At 59.9% G+C, this 20,769-nt stretch overlaps 1 protein-coding gene and 1 long non-coding RNA gene across 2 annotated transcripts; one reads left to right on the top strand and one right to left on the bottom strand.

The window, feature by feature from the left end:
- Window positions 1-4,293: 4,293 nt before the first annotated feature.
- LOC117003886 lies at window positions 4,294-7,642 on the bottom strand. The gene is made up of 2 exons (XR_004419562.1): window positions 7,492-7,642; window positions 4,294-4,934 (listed from the first exon to the last, which is right to left on the bottom strand). It is a non-coding gene; the product is annotated as an uncharacterized LOC117003886 (long non-coding RNA).
- Window positions 7,643-8,287: 645 nt separating this feature from the next.
- Window positions 8,288-18,640, top strand: HS3ST2 (heparan sulfate-glucosamine 3-sulfotransferase 2). Its single transcript, XM_033074605.2, has 2 exons — window positions 8,288-8,724; window positions 17,424-18,640. Exons 1-2 carry the CDS (start codon window positions 8,288-8,290, stop codon window positions 18,040-18,042), a joined length of 1,056 nt encoding a protein of 351 aa, XP_032930496.1. The 3' UTR covers window positions 18,043-18,640.
- The last annotated feature ends 2,129 nt before the right edge of the window (window positions 18,641-20,769 follow it).

Here is a 20,769-nt window from a genome sequence, read left to right as displayed (position 1 = left end):
CAGCTGCCTCATCTCCATCTCCCCGAGGAGATGTGTATTGAGATAATCCAGACACGATGATAGATGGACATCGGTGCCTTGTGTATGGATCTGGCTGGGGGTTTGCAATATTTTGCTGCTAAGGAAGCCCTCATTTGTGGCGTGATCGAGGACCCCGTGCCAAATCAAGGAAATTGATGTGCTTGTAGTAGGAAACTTAATCACCAGAGGGGAAATGCCCACCTCGTTTTTCTCATGAAAGAGGAATGCAGTGCTTTGATTTTTGGCTCTAGTATAAACAGGGTGTGATTAAATATTGTTTCCCCACTCTTTGTTGTCATTAATCAGGATATAGCTGCAAGCGCTGGGCGTGACGTGGGGACACTTGCTTTGATTCCTCAAGTTCTTAAATGGTTTTGTTCTCTTCTCAATCCCATTAAAAATAGCAGGCGGGGTGTTCAAAGTGCTCCTGCTGGAGAGCGCTCCTGATCTGAAGGATGCGCGCTCGGGGGGGACGCGCCTTCGGCTGGGAGCGCGCCCGCCTGCAGGAGCGGCACCGCCGAGCCGGGCAGAACCGAACCGGGCCAAGAACAACTGAACCGGGCCAAGCACCGCTGAGCCAGGCAGAACCGAGCCAGGCCAAGCACAGCCGAGCCGGGCAGAACCGAGCCGGGGCAAGCACGGTCTAACTGGGCTGAGCACAGCCAAACCAGGCCAAGCACAGCCGAGCTGGGCAGAACCGAGCCAGGCCAAGCACGGTCTAACTGGGCCAAGCACGGCCGAGCCGGGCAGAACCGAACCGGGCCAAGCACAGCTGAACCGGGCCGAGCACAGCTGAACTGGGCAGAAGCAAACCAAGCCAAGCATGGCTGAACCAGGCCAAGCACCACCGAGCCGGGCAGAACCGAGCCGGGCCAAGCACAGTCTAACTGGGCCAAGCACAGCTGAACCGGGCCAAGCACAGTCTAACTGGGCCAAGCACAGCTGAACCATGCCAAGCACAGTCTAACTGGGCCAAGCACAGCCTAACCGGGCCAAGCACAGTCTAACTGGGCCAAGCACAGCCTAACCGGGCCAAGCACAGTCTAACTGGGCCAAGCACAGCTGAACCATGCCAAGCACAGTCTAACTGGGCCAAGCACAGCCTAACCGGGCCAAGCACAGTCTAACTGGGCCAAGCACAGCTGAACCATGCCAAGCACAGTCTAATTGGGCCAAGCACAGCTGAACCATGCCAAGCACAGCTGAACCATGCTAAGCACAGCCAAGCCGGGCCAAGCACAGCCAAACCGGGCCAAGCATAGCTGAACTGGGCCAAGAACAGCTGAACCAGGCTGAACCGGGCTGAGCAGGCTCAGCCTGTGTGCTGGAGAGAATCGCTCATCAGCCGGGGCAGTGCCAGCCCTGTTGGGCGCTCAGTGCCCGCTCTGGCCAGCACGGGCACCGGGCACTGAGCTGCCTGTCCCCAGCAGCCTCGGGGGCTGCGTTCTCACCTGGCATGGGACAGCCAGAGCCTGACCCAGGTGCAGAGCAGTGCCGGAGGCTGCGGGGAGCAGAGGGCAGGAGCAGGGCGAGAGAGATCAGCACAGGTCAGGGGCACAGCTGACCCTGCAGCCCCTCTGCCCGCCCAGGCTGGCAGCGCCCGCGGCTCCGTGCCCGTGTCAGCCCTGCCCGGCGGCCGACTGCAGGGCACCGCGACTGGGAGCTCATTCTTCCCTCCCACCTGTGCCCTTCACTCACTCACAGCTCCGGAGCCCATGGAAATGCACCAGAAACTGCTGTCAAACGAGTTAATTTTAGTGCAAAGCTGCCACCAAAGCTTCTGCTGTTCTGCCTGTCACAGCCTCTCGTGTCTGGTGCAGCCGTGCCCCTCTCCCTCCCTGCCTGCCCCACTCGTGCCCTGCCAGCATCCCCACGGCGAGCCCGGCTGGGTGCAGGTGCCCTCGGGGTCCCCAGCCCGGGGATGTCAGGCAGGACACTTCAGCTGTAAAAGCCTCCAGCAGTGCAGGGCTGGCAGCACAGGGTTGGTGTTGCCTGTACCTTGTGCATTGCTGGCTCTGCGGGGTTCAGGTGGGTGCCCCGTGCTGTGGCCAGTTCCCCTGTACCTGAGCCGTGTGGTCACTCTCCTGGAGGGAACAAGAGGAGGGACCCACTCCCAGGTGCCCATGGCTCAGGTGGTTGGTACTGGTTTTGCAGAGACCCCTCCTGGGTCAGGCACTGCCACCTCCACAGCCCAAGGGCTCTGCCAGCACTTCTGCCCTCCTGGCCTTTCATGGCTTTTAAAGGGGGCAGTGTCACCTCCTGGCACACGGGGGGGACCCTCAGTGAAGTGAGGAAGAAGAGGGCAGGCCTTCCTCCACGCAGTGATGGTGCCAGGGGAGGCAGCAGTGTTGGGAACAAGAGTGAGTTACCCAGGCCTGTGCCTTCAGTGGGAACGGGGCAGATCACTTCTGATTTTCTGCCTTCCAGTTTACGTAAGGCAAGGACGGGGTTACAGAGCTGAGGAAGAGCTGGGCTGAACATGAGGTGACACTGAAAACAAGCTTCAAAAAAATTTTACCAGCTTGTGTTTGAGCACAGATTCCTCATTTGCAGTTAAATATAATTGTGAAGGTCTGTGAGCCAGAGAGATATTTCTAGTTATTGGAGAACTAGCTCCTGCCCCTGTGATCCCCCAGGAATGATAATGAGATTTACCCTAAGCAGGCGCTGCAGAGAGCCTGGGAGAGCTCTGTGCAGCAATGGTGTGTGGTGAGAGCAGGGATGGTTACAGGGTCCCCGCCTGCCGCAGCACGCACATGAACCCAGCAACTGCATCGTTCTGCGTGCTGCTCCCCCGAGCCTGGCGCTGACAGCCCCGAGCTGACAGCCCCTGCAGCACCAGCGAGGGCTCTGGGCCCTGGGGCAGGAAGGATGCTCATGGGGACAGGGAGCATCCAGCCCCCCTGGGGAACCAGGACACAGGGAACTGTGTCCAGATCTGCCTCCTCCAGGTTCTGGTGCATTTCCAGCCCAGCATGGCCGGCAGGTGCCCAGGCCCACGGACAAGATTGAGCCCAGAGTCCCAGAGCAGCTGCCTTCCCTGCCCAGGTGGGAAGGCTGGGACAGAGACAGCCTGGCCTGGCACTGGCACTGTCGGGGGAGCAGCAGTGGCCCGGCGTGGTGGCAGAGCTGTCCCCAGTAGGACTGTCCCCAGCAGGACTGTCCCCAGCAGAGCTGTCCCCAGCAGAACTGTCCCCAGCAGGACTGTCCCCAGCAGGATTGTCCCCAGCAGAACTGTCCCCAGCAGGACTGTCCCCAGCAGTATTGTCCCTAGCAGGACTGTCCCCAGCAGAGCTGTCCCCAGCAGGATTGTCCCCAGCAGGACTGTCCCCAGCAGGACTGTCCCCAGCAGGACTGTCCCCAGCAGGACTGTCCCCAGCAGAGCTGTCCCCAGCAGGATTGTCCCCAGCAGGACTGTCCCCAGCAGGACTGTCCCCAGCAGGATTGTCCCCAGCAGAGCTGTCCCCAGCAGGACTGTCCCCAGCAGGACTGTCCCCAGCAGGATTGTCCCCAGCAGAGCTGTCCCCAGCAGGACTGTCCCCAGCAGGACTGTCCCCAGCAGGACTGTCCCCAGCGAGCTGTCCCCAGCAGGATTGTCCCCAGCAGGACTGTCCCCAGCAGGACTGTCCCCAGCAGGATTTTCCCCAGCAGAGCTGTCCCCAGCAGGACTGTCCCCAGCAGCGCTGTCCCCAGCAGAGCTGTCCCCAGCAGGATTGTCCCCAGCAGGACTGTCCCCAGCAGGATTGTCCCCAGCAGGACTGTCCCCAGCAGGATTGCCACCAGCAGGACTGTCCCCAGCAGGACTGTCCCCAGCAGGATTGTCCCCAGCAGGACTGTCCCCAGCAGAGCTGTCCCCAGCAGAGCTGTCCCCAGCAGGATTGTCCCCAGCAGGATTGTCCCCAGCAGAGCTGTCCCCAGCAGAGCTGAACCGTGGCTGCTCCGAGGGGCAGGAGCTCGGAGGGGGCCGGCACACCCCTGCCCACCTCGGTTATGGTCTTTGCAGCGTCAGTGACAGATATGTAAGGATTAAATTGCAGTAATCTCTGTAATCTACTCAGTGAGATTAAAACCTCCCCCCGCCCCCAGACTTTATCCCTTTCATTCCAGGACTCTTGAGCAGTGATTACAGCCGGGGGAAGCCATTTAGCTTTTAAGCACCACTCCATCCTGCTTAAAAATGCATTTCAGAATCAAATGAGTTTGTGCAGCACAGCCAGGGCTGGCTGCTCCGGCTGGGCAGGAGGCTCAGAATTAGGACCAAAGTAGCTTGAGTCAGAGTCAAAATTAAATTTATTGTTTCTGACCTTATTGAGAATACAGTGCATTTACAACTGATTAATGAGGCTTAACAAGAGTTCAGACCCAATTCAAGGCAGCTCCACTGCCTGCACTTCCATCCTGCTGTCTGAGGAGCCCTTTGAGACCCCTCTGCCTCTAGGAGACCCCGAAGTGCAGAGCTGGGAGATGTGCCAGGTGGGGTGTGAATGACCCGAGGGGCTGTGCAGCAGGATGAGCCCTCAGAAGCAGCTCGGGGCCAGGGCAGCTGAAGAGCCATTATTTGATGGGACTGAGCACCAGTTCCATCCTCTGCAGCACCCAGCTGTGGCTCTCAGCAGGCCAGGATGGAGCAGGGGGACACCGAGGGGAGGGAACCCCTCAAATGCTGACACAGTGATCCTGGAGACTTTGGGATGAGGATGCAGCCCCAGCGTGCTCACAGTGCTTGGGAACAGCTGAGTCCTGCTGGCCTGTGCCCCCCAGAGTGTCCCCAGTATCCTGGGGATGTGGAACAGGTCTCTGATCCCCATCCGTGTGTCCTCCTGGCCCCTCACTGCTGCCCATGGATCTGCATCCCCCTGCTCCACTGCCCGACTCCAGAATGACAAAATGTCCTTTCAGCAGCTCCAGGTTCCCTGCCAGGACAAGGAGAACAGGGAAGGACTTCAGCAACAGGCCCAGAGGCTGGAACAGCTCAGCCCTGGCTGCCCTGCAGCACTGAGGATCTCCCTGCCCATGAACATTCCCCATACAGGGGTAGGTGGCAATTTGTCAGCGCAGAACCAAAAGGTTCTTTATGACATAAATATCAGACACAGAAAACTGGACTAGCAGTGACACTTCGGTGCTGAGCGCTTTCTTTGGCTCTGAAATAAATTCTAAACTTGCTCTGTTCTGCCATCAACATGGAGACATAATGGGCAGGACACCACGTTTAATCTTATTTGCTGTTTCTACTGTGCACTTTATTGCTTCCCTATTCTTTCAGGCTTCATGTGCTCCTGGCACAAACTTTGTTTATTTCTGTAATAATTTACTGATCCCTACACTTGGGCAGCTCTTCTCTCTGCCTGCCTGGCAGGTGTTTGTGTTGGGCTGAGCCCTGGGCCAGGTCCTCCCTGGAAAACACAGAGCTGTGAGCCCCACCAGTGGTTCCTGCTGCTGTCAGCTCATGCTGAGGTGAGGTCAGTCTCTCAGAGGGGAACAAGGCAAAAGGGCTGGCCTGAGGCTGAACACAGCTCCAAATCCCGTCCTTGGTGTCTGTGTCACGAGTGCTGCTCGGCCACAGCCCCACGGTCCCACGAGCCCAGTGCTGCTCTGAGCAGGGAGGGGCTGCAGGGGCCACGCTGGAGAAACTTTTGATTTTCTGCCTTTTGATTCACCCAGAGTTTACCCCGGGCAAACCAGCATCGAGGAGCTGCAAGTGGCCTGGGAAGGATGGGATGCTGGGGGTCCTTCAGGGTTAATGTCAGACAAGGCACAGGGTTTCTAGCTGCTTTGGTAAATCCCAGTAGAGCAGGAGATTGGAGAGCTTGGCAGGGATGAAGGAGGCAAGATGGGAAAGATCTGCTTGGGAACAGAGCCAGGGACCCAGGAGAGATGGGGAGGGGAGGAAGCACTGGTGGGACCCTGAGAAGTGGCTGAGGAAAGGTGAGGAGGGGATGGATGGTGTGAGGCTGGGAGCAGGATGCAGCACCAGCTCCACAGAGGATGGGGTGAGGGGGGCAGAAGGAGGCAGGATGTTTTCCAGAGCTCCCAGTTCTTCCTCCAGCCCCCACGCTGCTGAGGAGAGGGAACTTTCTGCAGGGGTCCAGGGGACTCTTTCCTCCTGCAATGCCAGTGCCTGGCACCCTGCTCTGGGGATCCCACTGGGGCTGGCTCCCGGGGCTCTGCCAGCACAGGCAGCAGGGCTGGGAGCGTGCTGATGGCACCAGAAAGCTGTTGTTTATGTGGCGTGGGGTGTAAACAGCAAACATGTAATGGGAAAGACATGCCCTGCGCGGATACAAAGACTGGAAGCAAAATTGTCGGCTTTACAAAACATTCCTCCCTTGCAAGCAGAGAAACCTGGAGGTGTTGAGGCATCCGCAGCAGCTTTATTTATCCAGACGCCTCTAATGTTCATGCTTAGGCAATGTGTCTGCTGCCGAGGCTGGATCACCACATGGAGGTGGTGATCTAAAATGGAAAAAGCAACTTTTCCACAGATTTGGCAGTTTGTCATGGAGAGGAACTAAGTGATGGACACTTTCCACCGTGGAAAGCAGAACCTGCCGGTGCCTGGCCCCTCGGGTACCTGCAGTTGGCCAGGCAGGGCAGTGGCCCTGGAAAGGAGGCTGAAGTCCTGTGTGCTCTGTCAGTGCCAGGGCCCTGCACTGGCTCTGGTGCAGCACGAGTGGTGGGAGAAGCAGCTCTGGGTGCGTTCCCATCAGTCAGGGATCACCCAGGGCTGTGGCTCCATCCCCTGCTTCGACCCACACAGAGGGGCTGGGGCTCAGCCCTGCCCGGCACAGCCCAGTGTCCCAAAAGGAAAAACCCGTGGGTCACTGAGGATGATGAGGTTTCTCTCCACGAGGACAGAGCCCATCCTCTAGATCCAGAGCTCTCCTGAGGCAACAGGATACTTCTTGCTGGAAACTCCATTCCTGCTCCCAGGGAGGAGCAGTGCCGCTGCTCCCGCACCAGCCCAGGTGAGAGGCTGCAGGCAGCTCTGCTTTTCATTTTTTTCTCCATTGTTTCTCACGTCTGCACCGGGTTCTGGGTGCTGCACAGGAGGGAACCTGGACTGGGTGCCGGGAGCTGCGGCATCCTCGTTTGTGTCGGGCCGGCACTTGTCGCCCGTCGCTCCCTGTCATCATCCTTCCTCCCAAGGAACAAGACAAGTAGTTTTCTGCAGCTGATCAAGCCTCTAGTGCTGAAAAAGCAGGAGCGATGGCTGCTAATGTCTAAGCGGTGCCGCACGCAGCCCTTTGGCTCAGCAGGAGCAGCCAAGCCTGGGATGCGCAAGAGGAAGGAAAAGGAGAGCCGGGGATGGGGATGGAGCAGTCTGCACTCAGATTCTGCCACAGCCGCTGGGCTTCGGGTCAGCCTGCATGTGGGGCATCCGACCCGGGACAGGCGGGGCTGAGCAGCCCCAGCCCGGCACTGAAATTGAATTCATGCGTCACTCCAAAGCTTTTCCCTCCTACTTACCGGCGGCACGGCGGCGGCCGATGGCTGCTCCTCCTGCCCTTGCCGAGGACAGAAGCGACTGCTGCCGTGGGGCGGCCCCGCCGCGCTCCCCTCGGGGAAGGATGGCTCGGGCAGCGCGGCTCCGGCTCCGGGCTGGGGCATCCCGGGGACCGCCCGGGACCCTCGCAGCCCCGAGCCGCGGCTGCCGCTCCCGGCCGAGGGCTGCTCACACCATCCCGGCGCTGGTCCCCGCTCTCGGGCGGAGGATGCGCGGCTGCGGGAGGCGCCGCTCCGCACCCAGCCCCGGCTGCACAGCGCGGCTGCGAGCGGCTCGGGGCTGGACGTGGGGGCACAGCGGGGCACGGCCGGGCAGGACAGCGTGAGCGGGGACGGGACGATCGCAGCGGCAGCGGGCAGGGCAGGGCAGGGCAGGGCAGGGCGGGCAGCGGGACCGGCCCGGTGCCGGGAGGAAGGGCTGTGAGCCGCGGTACCCCCGGCCCGGCCCGGCCCGGGGGAGGCACCGGCCGCCGAGCGGCCGCGGGGGCTCCGGGAGGCGCTGACGTCAGGCGGCCCCTTAAATAGCGCCGCAGCCGCCGCTGCCCCGGCACTTCCCGCGGAGGCAGCGCGGAGTCGCCGCCGCCGGTGGCGGGGATGGCCGCGGCAGGGCGGCGGGCGCAGGGGGGCCGGGGCGGGCGCAGCCCCCTCGGGCGGCCCGGCCGCGCCCCAGCGTAGCCGCGGGAGATGCCGGAGCGGCCGCGCCGGGGCCGGGGCTCCGGGCCGGGGCCCGCCGTGCCCGGCGGCGCGGCCCCATGGAGCCATGGCGCGTAGGGCGCCCAGCGGGCGGGCCCCGGCCGTGGCTCCGGCTCCGTCCCGGCGGCTGGCAGGGAGGGTCCTCGTCCTCTTCACGCTGTCGCTGTCCTGCTCGTACCTGTGCTACAGCCTCCTGTGCTGCTGCGGCAGCCCCGCCGCGCCCCGCGCCCGCTGCCCGCCCGCCCGCGCCGCCGCCGCCGCCAAGAAACTTCTGCAGCAGCCCCGGGCGTGCGGACGGGCACCCCCAGCCCCGCCGGCCGGCAGCGCCCCGGGCCCGGCCCGCCCCGGCACCAAGCGCCTGCCGCGGGCCATCGTGGTGGGCGTCAAGAAGGGCGGGACCCGCGCCGTGCTGGAGTTCATCCGGGTGCACCCCGAGGTGCGCGCTCTGGGCACCGAGCCCCACTTCTTCGACAGGAACTACCACCGCGGGCTGGAGTGGTACAGGTGAGGGCGGGGGGCTGCGGCACCGGCCCCCGCCCGCCCCCTTGGGCACCCCTTGTCCCCGACCCCCCCGGCCCGGAGCATCCCCCCCGGCCCGGAGCATCCCCCTGGCCCGGAGCATCCCCCTGGCCCGGAGCATCCCCCCCGGCCCGGAGCATCCCCCTGGCCCGGAGCATCCCCCCCGGCCCGGAGCATCCCCCCCGGCCCGGAGCATCCCCCCGGCCCGGAGCATCCCCGTCCCTGCACACCGCGGGCTCTCGCCCGCCCGTCCCCTCTCCTCTCCCGGCGCTCTCGCTCTCGGTGCGGGCTCGGCTCCGCGTTCCTCGGGCAGTCCATGGAGCCGGCGGGGCGGGAGCGGCCGGAGCGGTCCCGGCGGGCGGTGGGCGCTGTCGCCCGGCCGCACTCGGAGTTTTCCTTGATCTCCTCTTGCTGGAGCCGAGCGGGTCGCGGCTCGGTCCTGCCCGTTCGCCGGGGCTCTGGGCTGTACCCAGGAGCCGGGACGGTGCCGGGGCATCCATTCCATCCCGTCTGAGCAAACATTTGCCTGGGTGAACGGCTCTCCAAAAGGCGAGTGCCTGTGCACAGGACGCACGGCTGTCCTCCCGCACCCTGCTCGCTGCCGGCAGCTTCTGCTGCCCGGTTTGATCGCTGGCTCCTGAGAGGAGCAGTCCTTGCCCTCTGCCATCCCATCTCTCTGAACTCCAGTAACTGTGGATCTGTGTGGAATCTCTAATAATTTGCAGAGGTCAGCGAGCGTGTCTCCAGCAGGAGATGGGGTTTTAGTTTCCGCAGGGCTTTTGAGAGGTGCAGTGGGCGCTCTGGGAGAGGCAGAAGTGCTGCTGTAAGCAGCTCACAGCGCCCGTGGGCCCTGGGGTGCTGCCAGCCATTCCCCCCTGCTCCCTGTGCTTCCCACCCAGTGTACCAGTGAGTGTTTGCTGTGCTGTTCTGGAGTGCTGGGTGTGTTCGGGCAAGGTCCTGCGGCTTCTGCCTCGGGAAGCAGAGGGGCCCTTGGCCCGGCCCCGGGTGCTGGTAGCTCAGAGCAGGGGCAGGGACTCTGGCATTGCCCGTGTGTCAGAGCACTGTGCGGGTGGAGGAGGCACCTGTGGGGCCACGCCAGGCTCCCTCCATCTCCACAGCATTTCCTGGCGGAGATGTCCCCAGTTCCAAAGCAGGTCAGTGCTCAGTGGCAAGCAGGCGTGGGGTCAGTGACACTGCTCACTCCCAGCTCTGCTCAGGTCCTGGCAGCTGGGATGGAGCCTTGAGAGGCACTCAGGCACTGCATGGAGAGAATGATCAGAATGATCTGCAGTGTCCTGCTGGGTCACAGCCGACCCTGCAGCCAGGAATGGGCAGATCTTTGGTGCCAGCACTGGTGGCAGGTGACAGGAGAGCCAAGACAGGCGCAGGTGAAGCTCACTGAAGCTATTTCCCTCTCCTGAGGCTGTCCTGCATTGCCCTGTTCCTCAGAGAGTAGCTACAGCAACATCCTTCACTGGCTCTTGCCCCTTGGCAGGTCTGTGCCCTTCCCACACCTTCCCCCCAACATCAGGCACTGTCACCCATCCTGCACCCCCACAAAGCCAGCAGCAGTGAGCAGCCCTGCAGCACAGGCATGAGAGGACAGTGCTTTCTCTGGAAGATGCCCAGAGTGGCAGGATGGGTGACAGAGCAGAATACGGGTCCTGGCTGAGCCCCTCGCTCAGAGGGGAGCTGCATGGGCTCAAAACCTGGCTGGGAAGCAATCCCCCAAATCCTGAGCTGGGATCCTTCCCTGCATCCTTGTGTCTGTGATTGATGAGCTGTTTGTTCCCCCTGCGTGCTGTCAGCGTGGGCAGTGCAGGACTGAACCTGTGACACTCCCCTAGGAGGTTTGGGACACGAGCCTGCCCTGGATGAAGGGACAGACCCTGCCTGGGGCGTGCAGGAGCACCTGTGGACACCAGGAGTGGTGCTGCTGCTGCCACAGGCAGGAGCTGTGTCCTGTCCCCTCACCCTGTGGCACTGAGGGGCTGCAGCAGTGTGCAGCCAGCAGACAACTCCCACCTGATTCTCCGTGTGAAGGGGGGAGCATGGCCAGGGAGCAGTGCCCTGCCCTGGGCCTGGCTCTGTCTGGGTTGATGGAGAGATCACACCGGAGCCTCCAGATTAGTTCAGCTAAAACAATTAAATGACACTTCCTTGGTTTTATTACCTTTTTATTTTTAAACTGACAAATGTGCCAAAACTTAAGCGCAGAGGCTGCTAAAGTATAAAACGTGGAATTGATTTTCCTCCTTGCAACTGGAGCAATTAAATGTGGAGCAGGTCTAACCCACAGCGGGATCAGCTCCTGTCGCTCTGCCAAGAGCCTGGAGCAGGAGAGCAGGGTCCTGCCAGTGCCATGGCCAGGAAGGACAGAGCAGAGGCTGGGGGAGCAGATGTGGGGCTGTGAGGGAGTGCAGGGGCTGCCTGCAGGACCCCAGAGCAGGGGCTGTGCCTGGCCTGGCTGGGGCTGTCAGGGTTTCTGCTGCGGTGGAGGGTGGTGGCTGCAGGCTGCTCACAGCACACACCCTTGCAAAGGCACAGGTAAAGGCATTCCCTGATGTGTGTGAGCAGAGGCTTTGCCTGCAGGAGCCCCTGGCTGCTGAGTGCCAACTCAGCCGTGCCTGCCCCCCGTGCCCCAGTGGGGACCAAGCAGAGAGCCCGAGCTGGTCTTTGGTGCAGATGCAAGTAGCGTGAGAACGGAGCCCCTCATGCTCCAGAAATGTTGGTTACCCTTTTCTCACGTTTCCCCCTGCCCTGGCATTTGTCTGACGCAGAGGTGGCAGCGCTGGCAGAGGGGACACCTCCTGTCCTTGCCTCTCCAAATGTCACGCTTGTTCACAGCTGCTCTCGTGGTGCCTCCTGCTGCTGCCATGGCCCCGAGCAGCCCCAGCTCCCCGTGCAGGGCAGAGCCAGCCCTGGGCTCCCCCCGTGTGGCACCAGCACCCGGGGCTGCCCACTCACTGCCCCAGAGCCCCCAGTTCCCATCAGTCTCTAATCCACCTCATTAGCTACAGATACACTACAGGAAAGATATTTTTAGCAAGGTCTGTTTTAAGACAACTGAAACCAAACAGCAGCTACTGGGGAATATCGATTCATTACCAATCCTGCACTAAATGTTCAATATTGAGCTTTTTCCTGCTGCAAGCAGTGGGGGCCAATAACCTTCAATATTTTCCAGAACACAGGGAAGATGGTGCGATTTAAATTGCCGTTAATTTTGAGTAGGGGCTCTAATTGCAGCATCTCGGGGTGCAGTTTTCCTCCTCAGGATTCCTGAGTGATCCTGTGAGATGCTCCAGAGTTGTTTTCACAGAGAGGGGATTTTCCTTGTGGCTGCAGCAGCAGCAGGCTGAGCCCGGCTCCCACCCACCCTGCCCCAGCTGAGCCCGGAGGTGGCACTGGCACAGGGCAGAGCCCGTCTGGTTCTGCACAGACCCACCTGCCTGCACCCCCTGATCCCAGGGGCGGCCCTGGGCCCAGCTTGGCTTCCCCAGCAGGTCCTGGGCACTGCTGGAGTCCCCGGGTTTGGGATGCTCCGGGCGGTGAGCAGCGCAGGGAAGGCTGGAGCAGGGGCTGCCCTGGCTGGGAGTGTGGCCGTGTCCCCCCCGTGTCCCCCCCGTGTCCCCCCCGTGTCCCCTGGCCTGCGGGAGGACAAGCAAGCCAGGAGCCGGCAGAGCCGCTCCCCTGCAGACGCTAATTGACGCTAATTGCTCCCGGCTAATGGCCGGGCTGGCGCGCACACAAATGGGAGCCCATTAGGCTTTGCCCGGCACATGTTTGCGGGCTTTACTGACAGTGCTATGGGTAAAGTTAATTAGCGAGAGGAGAGGAAGGCAGCAGCTTCAAGGATGCTTTGAAATTTCCTGGAGTTCAGAGAGAGCCCTGGCTCTGGGGAATGGGCGTGGAGCCCCTGGCAGAGCCTGGTGCGTGGGCAGTGTCCTTGGAGGGCAGCGAGCCCTGGGCACTGCCCTGCCCGGACAGCAGAGCCGCTGTCCTGACAGAGCTGAGAGTGCTGCTGTCCTGAGAGTGCTGCTGTCCTGAGAGTGCTGCTGTCGTGACAGAGCCACTGTCATGACAGAGCTGCTGTCCTGCCCCAGCATGGACCAGCGCTGCCAGCCCCTCACTGGGGCCAGGAGAGCTTCCCTCTCAGAGGAGCTCATGAGCTCATGGGTGCCCAGCCTTTGGAGTTAAGGAATCCTAGCTCAGTTCCTTGTCCTTGTTTGTAAATGCTGCAGATTGTTCTCACCTTTGCTTTGGAAGCACCAAATTCAGCTGGTGGCCTGGCACGCCATGGGCTTGTGAGTCTGGTGGGGAAAGGATCCCTGGCCCTGGGTGTCCGTGGTGGGACCCGGCCCTGGCCACAGTGTGAAGGGCAGTGGCACTGTGCCCTTTGGAAAGGAAACTCTTGACTTAAAGGACACTGCAAATCTCTGGAGCATTTAAATGATTAAAAATGAATCAGCAACAAAGTTAATTACTGTGTTCGCTCTGCTTTTATGCATGGAAATGTCCCTCATTAGCTCTCTGCAAGCACTGGTGTAAATTCTTTGAACATAAACATTTATTAAAGGGAGCTGCTCCATCATTAAATCCTGGCTGCTGTAGCGTGGGGTGGTGGCAGCAGGGCCATGGCTGGTGTCTGTAGCTGTGCCCTGGTGTGGTCCTGCAGCCTGGGGTGCAGCCAGCCTGTCCTGTGGGCAGGGCTGAGCCCACTCTGGGCCAGCTGTGCCAGCTGTGCCAGCTGTGCCAGCCAGGGGCTGCAGCCGCCACCAGGGCATGGCTGTGTCCTGCATGGCCCCTGCGCTGTCTCTCAGCTTTTTATTGTCCCCACACCTCAGTTTCTCACGTTTAACCAGTTTTGTTTAAACTTCCCAAAGCTACCAGAAGCTGCTTTGCTGGAACTTTCACCCAGCACTGCCACTCTGCTGAGCAGGGGTGCCAGGCAGGAGCTGATGGTGCTGCCAGCTGTGTGTGCAGCCTTGGCACGGCACAGCACGGCATGGCACAGCACGGCACGGCACAGCACAGTCCTGCTGAGAGCAGAGCTGGCCCCAGTGCTCCCCGTGCTCATGTCCCAGCACTCACAGCCCTGTCACCCTCTGTGCTGGTGGCGTCAGGGGAGCGCAGAGCTGCCACCACAGGCGCTGGCACTGGGGACTCTGCCAAATCCAGCAGTTTGTTTTTATGGTGCTGAGCAGATGGAGCAGGATGGCACACAGCAACCCCTGCCCACAGCAGGCAGGGCTGCCCCGGGGCTGGCATGGGATTCTGGGGCACTGCCCTCCCGTCTGATGTGCAGAGTCTCAGCTGTGTGGTGAGGTTTGGTACCGTGGTGAGGTTTTGGTTTTGTACCGTGGTGAGGTTTGGTACCATGGTGAGGTTTTGGTTTTGTACCGTGGTGAGGTTTTGTACCCTGGTGAGGTTTTGGTTCTGTACCGTGGTGAGGTTTGGTACCGTGGTGAGGTTTGGTACCGTGGTGAGGTTTTGTACCATGGTGAGGTTTTGGTTTTGTACCGTGGTGAGGTTCTGTACCGTGGTGAGGTTTGGTACCATGGTGAGGTTTTGGTTTTGTACCGTGGTGAGGTTCTGTACCCTGGTGAGGTTTGGTACCATGGTGAGGTTTTGGTTTTGTACCGTGGTGAGGTTTTGTACTGTGGTGAGGTTTTGGTTTTGTACCCTGGTGAGGTTTGGTACCGTGGTGAGGTTCTGTACCGTGGTGAGGTTTTGGTTTGGTACCGTGGTGAGGTTTTGTACCGTGCCTCCCTGGGAGTGTTTCACGCGTGTTCGACATCAAAGCGGCGCGGGCAGTGAGGGAGCGCATGTTTCTTTAATGTGGGAGTGTTGTAGGGGCTGCAGGGTGCCCAAAGGCAGATTATAACAAAATTAATAATTCAGGGCTCGGAAAGGTGCTGGGGAGGAGTTAACCCCTTCAGGGCTGCCTTCATGCTGCCACAGCCAGGCCAGGCTCTGTGTTGCTGCTGCCCAGCAGCTCTGGGGTGCTGGGTTTGTGGGGGCTCTGCTGGCTCTGGGGGCCCCAGGGCACAGCAGGGCACAGCAGCTCCCCTGGGCTGTCCCCACGTGTGTCCCCATGTCACCAACGTGGGCAAACACGACCTCTGAATCTGGGCTGAAGGGAGTGTTCATGCCCGTACCAAATGGCACTAAAGGGCTTTAGGAATTGGGCAGCTCTAGTGAAAGTAATCTCTAATTCAGGAGGAATTAATGCTGTCCCTGCAGCAGAGCAGTGTGCAGTGCCCCAGCCGTCCTCCCCCCTCCGTGTCCCCATGCTGGCAGCAGCTGGCTCAGCACATGCCAGCAGACAGAGCCAAGGGCAGCTGGGGACAGCAGCGGGGCACAGGACAGGTCCATGGAGCGCAGGATGTGTCCGTGGAGCAGCAGGAGCAGCTCCTGGCTGAGCCCTGGCCATGCAGCTGTGGCACTGTGGGCCAGCACCAAGAACCTCCACACCTCCACCTGCCAGCCGGCCCTAAAGCTGTGTGACATGCTATTTGTATGCAAATAACCCTGCCAATGCACAAGTCCAAAAATATTATTTTAAAGTCTGGTGTAATTAAGTTTGCCATGCATTTCCCTGCTCCTGCAGCCCTGGGGATCCTGCTGTTAGCGGGAAAATGAATGCCTGGATGACATCTCTCCCCCTTGCATGGCTTCACTGGTGATTTATTTATCTGCCCGTGCTGTGTTTTGTTGTCTCAGCAGTCTCTGTTGCTCAAGAGCAGCAAACACTGGGAGTCCATTTAAAAAGAAAACCAACTCTTGTCTCATTTCAGTAATTTACTATGCAGAGGTTTTGTGTTTTTCATAATGAATTAGAACCTGTAATTTTGTATTTTGAATGCATGGACCTAATAACTCACGTAATGAAAGTCTAACAGGCTTGAGGATGAGCCATTAATGAAACAGCAGTTTTATGATTCTCCACAATATATTGTAATAGTGGATCACTTACAGAGCTGTCCTGAGCTGATTTATGATGAAACTTGTTTGTGATGTGGAGATAGAGCCATGTGCCTGCACTGAATTAGCACTTCCTGACAGTCATTAACCAATGGGGATCGTAATCGGGATTTATGGGGTTTGAAGCAGAGCAGTGGGAAAGGCCAATTAAGAGCCATCCACGCTCAGGTACCTCAGTGAACCAGCCCTGCTAGTTTATGCTGACTAATTAGTTTGCTTTCTCTCAAATTAGGAAGCTGGTCAAGAGTGTGTGGGACGGTGCCCTCGGCATTGCCAGCACTGCTCCCATGTCCTGCATCCCTCTCTGTCCTCTTGTCACACAGGGTGTCATGAGCTGCTGCTGCATCTCCTCCCAGCCAGGTCTCTCATCAGCCCAGTGCTGCTGGCCATGGGCTTGTTTTAGGGGTGCTGGAGGTGCCAGGTCCTGGGCACTGCACTGGAATTCCTCGTGCTGTGGTGCTGGCATGGCCCTGGCAGCTCTGCTGGGTTTGGTGCACAGATAACTCAGTGCCTTGTGCTCTCCTGTGGGATGGCTGCAGAGAGGGATGGGAGCAGGAATGGCTGCAGGGAGGGATGGTTCAGGGATGGCTGCAGGGAGGGATGGTTCAGGAATGGCTGAGAGAGGGATGGTTCAGGAATGGCTGCAGGGAGGGATGGTTCAGGAATGGCTGCAGGGAGGGATGGTTCAGGGATGCCTGTAAGGAGGGATGGTTCAGGAATGGCTGCAGGGATGGATGGTGTGTTTGGTCTCCATGGTTGCTGCTGGCCTGGAAGTGGCTGGGGCAGTCAGGGTGGCATCACCAGGGCCAGGTCCCTGTGCAGGGACAAGCAGCACTGCGGGCCCAGGCAGGCAGGCAGTGCCTGGGTGTGCTGTGGGGGCTCACAGGGAGCTGAATTTGGGCTGTGCCTGCTCACACCACGGCAGCTGCTGGTGCCACAGGGCACTGCTAAGGTGTGGATGCAGCAGAAGGGTGCTGGCCTCATCCTGGCTGCCAGAACTCCCTTCCACCCCAGCCAGGCATTCCCTTACCTGCTCCCTGCCTGCTCCAGCCAGGGGACCTCCAATGCCATGAATCTGACTGCAGTGGATTTGATAGTTTACTCTAGTAATACAAGACCAATTTATAAATCTTTCCATCCCATTAGTTTTTATTTGATTTGGATGTTCAGATGTCAAAGCAAATGATTTAATTAGTGCTAAGCTGTGCTGCAGGGATGCTGCATTTCCCCCAGTCCGGTGCTCCTTGCCTGGCCTGCAGCCCAGCTCCCAATGCCAGAAGCAGATGTGTGTACCCAGGAGCCCATTTGGAGCTCCTGGGGCTGCTCAGGGCCTGGTGGGGTGGGTGATACCCTGGTGGGAACAAGCCCACATCCCTGGGCAGCTCCAGCTCCCACTGGCAGTGGCACAGCCCATTGCTCCCCAAGGCTCCTTGTGGTGCTGGTGTGGCACAGCCAGCACATTCCTGCATCCTGGCACAGGACACACGCTTGCTCCTGAGTGTGGGGCTGCCAGTGCCCCCACCCTCTGCCCAGGCTGTCCCCTGCCACTGGCACGGCCCTGGCAGTCACCGTGGCCAAGGTCCTGCACAGCTGCTGAGGGGTCTGTGCCTGCTCTGTCCCACGGGGAGGGCACTCGTCTCCACCTCCTGGTTCCTGTCCCAGCTCCTCCTTCACCATCACCCTGTGCTTGCCTGCAGGAGCCTGATGCCCCGGACCCTGGACAGCCAGATCACGGTGGAGAAGACCCCCAGCTACTTTGTCACCAAGGAGGCCCCGCGGCGCATCTTCAACATGTCCCGGGACACCAAGCTGATCGTGGTGGTGCGGAACCCGGTCACCAGGGCCATCTCTGACTACACACAGACCCTCTCCAAGAAGCCAGACATCCCCACCTTCGAGGGGCTGACCTTCCGCAACCGCAGCCTGGGGTTGGTGGACACGTCCTGGAACGCCATCCGCATCGGGATGTACGCCGTGCACCTGCAGAGCTGGCTGCAGTACTTCCCCCTCTCCCAGATCCACTTTGTCAGCGGGGAGAAGCTGATCACAGACCCTGCGGGGGAGATGGGCAAAGTGCAGGATTTCCTGGGCATCAAACGGGTTATCACAGACAAGCACTTCTACTTCAACAAGACAAAAGGCTTTCCGTGCCTGAAGAAGTCAGAGAGCAGCGGCTTGCCCCGCTGCCTGGGCAAGTCCAAGGGCAGGACTCACGTGCAGATAGACCCCGAGGTGATCGAGCAGCTTCGGGACTTTTATAGACCTTATAATATCAAATTCTATGAAACAGTGGGGCAGGACTTCAGGTGGGAGTGAGTGTCCAGGAGCAGAGCTGCAGTGACAGAGGCTGCAGGCTGCTGCGAGGAGGGGCTGGAGCCAGGACCCCCCAGCCCATCCTGCCCAGAATGGTGAGCAGGGGCAGCCAAGGGGTTCCTGTCCCTTGGGAGTCTGCAGTGCTCCAGAGTGAGCCAAGACAAGGAAGACTCAGAGTCCTGCTGCAGCCACCCAGCCAAGGGGTGAGTGCCCAGCACCGCCTGTCCCAGCGGGTCCCAGTGGCTCCTCTGTGGGGTCCTGTTTGCCCTGAGCACCACACAGCCCCCAGGGCCACGGCCCCTGCTGCAGCCCGTGTTCAGGCTGCTCCCAAGCACATCCCTCTGTGTCACACGGGTGCTCCTGGACAGTGGCACTGGGACTGTCCCTGCCAGGCTGCAGCCACTCCACTCTGCCTTTGTCACACGTGTACCCATGAGGACAGTGAGATGTATCTGCTTGACCAAGAAGTCTATGGAAAATGTTGTACTGATATTTTGTCCTGTGAATAAAGCACAGAATCCTGCTGTTACGGGTACTTTAGTGGCACTAGTTTCCTTGTTCAGCTTGTGATCCCTTCGTGTAAATAAAGTGGCTTCCACCAGTCCGTATGCATGGGCTGTTCTTAGGCCAGGGCTGGGCAGAGCTGGGGGGCCATGGGGAGCCCCCAGACCCACGGGCAGGAGAGGGAAGGGGCAGGGGCTGGGGCAGGACAGGGGCTCAGCCTGACATGACCCAGGGGACCTGTGGCACAGCCCTGCCTGGGGCTCCAGGGCCCTGGCACGGGATGGGGATGTCTCAGAGGGATGCACAGCTGAGTAGGGATGCAGAACACCATGGACAGTGATGAGTAACCAGTGAGCTCCAGCAGGACAAAACTGCAGGTTATCAGTGGGCACCTAAGAGAGCCCCATCTGCATCTCTGCCACTGCCAGGCACAGGGAAGACACAGCAGTGAGGGGAGCAGTTATGGGCAGGTGGGGGGAAAGACGGGAGTTAATGGCCATGGACAGGAAAATGGGATATTGGCTTGTATGATTTTTCCTTTAAAGGAGAAAAACATTCACAGCAAGACTCACAAATCCCAACCTCACAGTAGAAAAGCCATTTCCAATCCACTCCAAGGAGGCAAAAGGTGCCAGGTTAGATTGATCCTCCTGACAATACTGTATTAGTGGGAAATTAGAGCTGGAGCCTGAGGAAACTGCTGCGATATCAAACAATTACTTTACATTTGTCCTCACAAATGGAGGGAGCAGAAATGTGCTTAAATCAAGTATTAGCTTTCCAAAGGGTGAGCAAATGAGGGCGCAGGCAGGGCTGCACTGAAAATGCAGAGCACATTAGGAGCTCTTAAAAAATGGCTTAAAAAGCCCCAAGCAGGCAATCTGCATGCCAAGGAGGCAGGGCAGGGGTGTGATGAGGATGGAAGGGTTTGGTGGGGACCTGGAGTGCTGCTGGTTTGGTGACCTGATGCTGAGCAGAGGGAGCCCCCCTGCTTGCCCAGCCTGGGTTCTGCCCGGACAGGGGACAGGGGACAGGGGACAGGGCTGTCACACGACTTTGCAGTCATCCCTGGCACAGCAGGGCCCCAGCTGCCCCCACAGCACGGCCACTGCCCTTTGTGCTGTGTTTTGATGGGTTCACTCGGGCCTGAACCCCAGAGAGCAGCTGTTCAATATTTATCAGCTCGTAAATAGTTAAACATAATGAATGTGATTTAAGTGGTCCCTGATCCCACTCGTGCTGCAGAGCTCTTGAGAGGAGCTGGGCCGAGGGGATCCTTCCCTGGCCCTGCTCATCACACAGGTGAGCTGCCCAGGAGGAGCCGAGCCCGGGGCAGTCACAGCTCCTGCTGCAGCTGCCTCTGCTCCCCGAGCAGCCCCCTCCACGTGCAGCACCTGGTGGAACAACGCTGAGGCTCGGCATCGCTGCATAATTCATTACCTGGCAGCTAATTAGCCGCATGGGCCAATTAGTGCAGCCAGGGCTGCGGGTGCTGCAGCAGGGGATGGCACCCACAGCAGGCAGGGCTGGGTGGGCTGGCACTGCTCGATGGCACCCAGGGGTGTCAGTGGCCCCTGGACATTCTGCCAACAGCTGTGCTGGCTGTGCCACCCCGTCAGAGGCACTTCAGCCCTGCTGGGGCCCCAGCACTGCGGGGCTCTGACCCCACACAGGTCAGTGACCAAGGAAAGGGAGCTGGCACCTGGGGGCTCTGACCCCACACGGGTCAGTGGCCAAGGAAGGGGAGCTGGCAGCTGGGGGCTCTGACCCCACACAGGTCAGTGGCCAAGGAAGGGGAGCTGATACCTGGGGGGCTCTGACCCTGCACAGGTCAGTGACCAAGGAAAGGGAGCTGGCACCTGGGAGTTCTGACCCCACACAGGTCAGTGACCAAGGAAGGGGAGCTGGCACCTGGGAGTTCTGACCCCACACAGGTCTGTGGTCAAGGAAAGGGAGCTGATACCTGGGAGTTCTGACCCCACACAGGTCCGTGGCCAAGGAAGGGGAGCTGGCACCTGGGGGCTCTGACCCCACACAGGTCCGTGGCCAAGGGATGCTACTGCCAGCTCCAGGGGAAGGGGAGCTGGCACCTCTGGTACCTCAGCTCACACCGTGTGCTGTTGAATCCTGGCCAGCCCAGAGCAGCTCCCCTGTTGTGGGTAAGTGTTGTAAGATTTTAAGGGACCTCACCACGCTCCAGCATCCCTGCAGCCAGCACGGGCTGAG

The sequence above is a fragment of the Catharus ustulatus genome, chromosome 16 (genome assembly GCF_009819885.2).
Source record: "Catharus ustulatus isolate bCatUst1 chromosome 16, bCatUst1.pri.v2, whole genome shotgun sequence".
NCBI lineage: Eukaryota > Metazoa > Chordata > Aves > Passeriformes > Turdidae > Catharus > Catharus ustulatus.
The sequence above is the reverse complement of the archived record's forward strand: the minus strand, read 5'-3'. Positions and strand labels throughout refer to the sequence as shown.

Bases quoted from the DNA above. Each gene is read 5' to 3' on its own strand.
- HS3ST2 (XM_033074605.2), top strand. From the start codon at position 8,288: ATGGCGCGTAGGGCGCCCAGCGGGCGGGCCCCGGCCGTGGCTCCGGCT. The intron at 8,725-17,423 runs GTGAGGGCGGGG...GCTTGCCTGCAG, and splicing joins CGCGGGCTGGAGTGGTACAG to GAGCCTGATGCCCCGGACCC.